Genomic DNA, 4,943 nt, shown 5'->3' on the forward strand with positions numbered 1-4,943 from the left:
AAATGAATCATAATTACAAGTCATATAGCTGAAATAAAAATGAGTAAAATCCGTATTCGGAGAACGGGTGACTTAATGTCACGGGTTGTAATCCCGGCTCAAGCTCTAAACCACTGAATTGGACTTTGCGAGTTTGATTTCTTATTTAGGTAATTGATACGTGATTTTCAGGATTTGTGTCCGGTTAATGGCAATAAGATCTTGATCTTTTTTTGATCTTGGTTTTCTTTTTTTTTTATACATTGTTTTAAGTTTACGCGGTTATTATCATAATTAAAACACATAATAACGGGTTCTTACCGCGTTTAAATGGGGATATGATATGGGGATATTTTGTTTTTCTTTTTCCTTTTTTTTTCTGTGTATTGATTTCCGTGTGGTTTCTGTCCTGTGTTGAATGTAATGTACCTGTCTGTCTGTGTCTGTGGTGTCCGGAAGTAATAAATGTTTCTTTCTTTCAATAAGTCTCCTCCCGTATCACGTGGGACTTAAACTTACCTTCGAAGATACAGGTGTAAAGCTCCGTTAAGCGTGTGTGTTTTTATCTTTTATCAAAGCAAGTACCATTTTAGTAGGTATTAGGTATAAGCATAAAATCTTAATTTATAACATTCTTGGCATAGGTAGATTAAAATTAATAGAAGAAAGAGGATGGAAAGCCCGTAACGCACACTTTATATAAGAACCACTGTCGCCAGTTCAACCCTACTCTCTTTTACTACTACTCCAGCACAGATAACTACGATAGGTATACAGCTTCTCAAATTCCATAGCCACTTTACCGACAATATCATATTTTATGTGACACACTGCAATTTTATCATTACTTTTCATAAGATACTGCATACAGAAGTATTTTTTCGATAAATAGTTGATCATACTAAGACTTTTAACGTTGCTGTGATAAGGGATATCCTTCAACGATAGCATTTTTTTGCCCTATCTACTATCGCGAAGCTAATGTAGTTTGCAGACGAGTGAAGTTCAATGTGGAAGTATGAACTATATAATAATGTAACTAACTATATATCTTTATATGCTCATATTTGTATGGCGCGTGTTTCGCGCTCACTGGGCCCTTCTAATCACTTTCTTCTATTGGGTGATTAAACCCGTTGACATAATCTTTCAGTTCGGCGTCGGTACTTAGTTCATCTTGTGATGATTGTACCTCTGACTATCCCAATTGGGATATAGTCGTGAGCCCAGTTCCGATGTCAGGGATACTAAGACGCGCCTACATAAATAAATAGTAGCCAGAGCTATCCAAAGCTCCAATTCAATTATGGCATAAAATATAGCATTACCTCTAAAAGTTAAATTAACTTTCTATGACAACGTGACAACTGTTCTCAGTAGGTATGGGTAAAAAGCAAATTTTTCTTTGACATGTAGATACATAGATTTGTAGAATATTTAATAGGGAAAGTAGACGGTAAGAAAAACCATGTAGTTAAATTATTTACAATATTTTAATTATTTTATGTACAAAATTCATTACAAAACATAAAAAAAATGTTTCCTTCTTCAACAGCGTCCTAATATCACAAATAATGGTTTGGTCAATCTAGAGCATACAGTGGTGTAATTATTGCCTCAGAGTGCAAATCTCTTCTAATTTTAAAATAAATGTTAACAAATACTTTTCCTTATTTCTAATACCGGAGAAAAAAAGAAAATCTATTGAAATTAACACACATTTTAACTTCAGATGAGATTAGCTCTACTTCTTACAGGTAATGTTATCCTAAATTGGCCTCTTTCACATAGTGAAAACTATAGCGTGAGTACTATTGAAGACAGTATGTCCTATGTCTTAAATAAAAGTGAAATTAGCGCCGTCTGTTTTCAGGCTGGGGAGGCGCGGTAGCGAGGAAGTCGAGCGCACGCTGGATGGCAGCGGGGATGGGGGGAGGAGTGGGGAGGTGGGCTCCTTGAGGCTGGAATCCGTTCTCGTTGGCAATGTACGTCAGTTGGATGTTGCCACCCTCCTCGCTCGGGTACTGGAACTGACCCTGAACCTCCAGCGAAGGCTCCTCGCCGCCAGCGTTCTTCAACGCTCCCTTCTCCTCAGCCGCGATACCGTTCCCAGTCTCGTACGACCACTGGTACGAACCATCCGGGTTGATCTCGCTCTCCTGCTTCAGGATCGGAATGGGCTCACTGGCGCTTTGAGGAGCAGCGAACGCCGCCGCGACCAGAGCGAACAAGATCTGAAATATAGTTTTTTCATTAGAATCATAAACTTTTACAGTCTAGGTCATTTCTTTATAAGTGCACTAAATTTTGAGGCAACTCCGCAAATTATTGACTCAATATTTGCTCATTCGATTAGGTCAATTAGAAGCTCGCAAGACAAGAGCCGCTACTCAAATACCGCAATCGACATGTTGCTCAAGTGTACCACTACATTTAACAAAGCCGATGATGACCCTTAAAGTACTTTAAAGGTTTGAGTGATTATATATTGTCAATTGATTTGACAAACGATCCGCTTTAAACAATTCACCACTGCTGTACAACTTTCCTATGAGCACACTTTTCTCCAATATCGAACTTTTTTTCAAAACACAATCACATGCACTTACAATGATCTTCATGTTTGTATTGGAATGTCGGTGAGGCACTAGACAATGTTGATCTAACAGTGGTATATCGGTATATATACGAGTGGGTCACTGCGCCTACCACCACTAAATGGTATTGCACCACCAAGTCTGAATAAATCCAACAAAATATGAGCGAGCCTACTCTAACCATGATGCGTTTGCGTACTATCGACAACATACATAACATTTTAATCGCTTCGTGTTAAGTTTACCGATGATTGTTCTCACAAGAACATCTTCATCCGTTCAATATAACAATTAACCGCAACGACATTGGCATACTTTGACTTTACTGAAGTCCTACATATACACAGTATTAAGTGGCTATTTTATCTAATGCACGATCAAAATGCTTTAGGTAGGCATTGCGACACAGTATTCATATAGACACTTTATGATCAGGATTTTTAATAAGAACCCTAAATTGTCTCTAGCGCACGAATCCCAATTTATTCAATAACATGTTTTTCTTTTTTTATGTTCTTCAGAGGACGTCTTTTCCGAAAACAAATTTCGGTGAAAGGAATGCTGAAGTTTATTGAAGTTACGGAAGATGTGTTGCCCTGTGTCTTTCCTTGCTAATTTATTTAATATTTATACTTTCGACAGGTTAGCTAAGTCTATAGACAGTTAGTAGGACCACCTTGTTGCAATGCAATAGTTTGTAATGTATTTACTTGGATGGAAGTATACTTACTGTAAATCTGCTGTGTAATTTCCATTGATAAACAGCTGATAGTATATTGGAGAGCTACTGCGTCGATTTGTATTTTTTACAAGTTTTCTCGTTACTTTAATAAACATCAATTATATTATTTTCCCAGGTAGGTATCATGTGTCAGGAGTGTATGTTCTGAAACTGCTAGCGCTGTTGGTTCAATCTCCAGTGCCGGACTTGCAGCCATAATTTATTAATTTACCTTCAGTACAATTTTCCCTAATATAGTTGGTTCGACTGTTATAGACGGAGATGCGGCTCATATCGCGTTAGTCTAACAGAAAGCTTTATAAAGCATGGGTACTCAGTTCATTTTGCGATGGATGACTACCCCAATTGGGACTGTAGTCTGTAATGTTTTGCCGTGGCGTGCTTCCACTACTTACCTGCAATTGTATCAGTTACACATATCCGATCTATATCTACGAAAACTCGAAAAAAGACGATTAATAGAACATTGAACCAATTAGTGTTTACCTAAATAAAAATTAGAAAGTTGCGTCATAACTATCATCATGTGAAGGTTATCGTAAAAGTCAAGGCGGGTGCCTACGCGCAATTTCTTACTCATTGTAAAAACATTAACAGCCGAACACCAATTACCGTCAAGTCCTAGGTCTCGTTACGACATCAAACCACCTTAATTATATACCAATAAGGTTTTTGCAACATTCCTTATTAATATTAAAATAATTGTTTGATCGTTTGATCAATACAAAATTATCATGTTTAGCCTTTTTAGCGCAATCTTCGAAGACCACGTTTCTTAATTAACGCAGTGGTTGATATTCAGAATAGATAATGACTTAAAACAAGTTGACTGAACCCGCAACAGTACGCCATCTTCCTGTAACACTGTTTCTTCGTATGATAGACTAAAATTTTAATGAATTGTAATAAATAATAACAACCTAACCAAAATCTCTACAAATTAATTCGATGAAGCTAATCTCTAAAGACTAGTTTGTCCCTTGTTCTGGCCTGGTTAAAATTCCCTGTGGGATAATTCTCTGGCTAACCGAGATCACACAGAATATTTTATTTGGATTACCTAGGTCAAATACAAATTATGAAATTATAATTAAAAAACAAAAGACAGGTCTTTAACTGTCGAAAAATATTTTATTTTCTATTTAACTTATTTATGAATTTTAATATAAAAAAAACGTATTACGTAATAATAAGTCCGACATTTTATCACGTTGTTCTATGACACGTTGTCTCAGTGTGCTTTTTCACAATCATAGTAATTTCGTGTTTGGACATTTAGTACAAAAGTATAATTAATTTGACTAGTTGGAAACTAGCCTATTCCGACGGTCAGGTTCAACATTTTTCCTCATCATTATCCAAAAATACACACATATACACACATACATACATACATACACACATATATAGGTTAACGTCGTGTCTTATAGGGAAGTCAAGGAATTGGCCTTTGATAGACTGGAATGGAAAATGCTACACCGACAAGAGCGTGGCTCTTAAATTGATGATGATGATTATCCAAAAATATTTTATCAGCTGTTATTTACTTCCTTACTCAAGGGTGTCATTGTAGCTCGAAACGTATTTGCATAATTATTATTCTAAATTAATTTATGCAAATATCC

General features: G+C 36.3%; 1 protein-coding gene across 1 annotated transcript; it reads right to left on the reverse strand.

Moving 5' to 3' along the window:
- Window positions 1-1,453: 1,453 nt before the first annotated feature.
- On the reverse strand, window positions 1,454-2,759 carry LOC126366789 (endocuticle structural glycoprotein SgAbd-8-like). The gene is made up of 2 exons (XM_050010039.1): window positions 2,589-2,759; window positions 1,454-2,213 (listed from the first exon to the last, which is right to left on the reverse strand). Exons 1-2 carry the CDS (start codon window positions 2,598-2,600, stop codon window positions 1,833-1,835), a joined length of 393 nt encoding a protein of 130 aa, XP_049865996.1. The 5' UTR covers window positions 2,601-2,759; the 3' UTR covers window positions 1,454-1,832.
- Window positions 2,760-4,943: the final 2,184 nt, after the last annotated feature.

The sequence above is a fragment of the Pectinophora gossypiella genome, chromosome 5 (genome assembly GCF_024362695.1).
Source record: "Pectinophora gossypiella chromosome 5, ilPecGoss1.1, whole genome shotgun sequence".
NCBI lineage: Eukaryota > Metazoa > Arthropoda > Insecta > Lepidoptera > Gelechiidae > Pectinophora > Pectinophora gossypiella.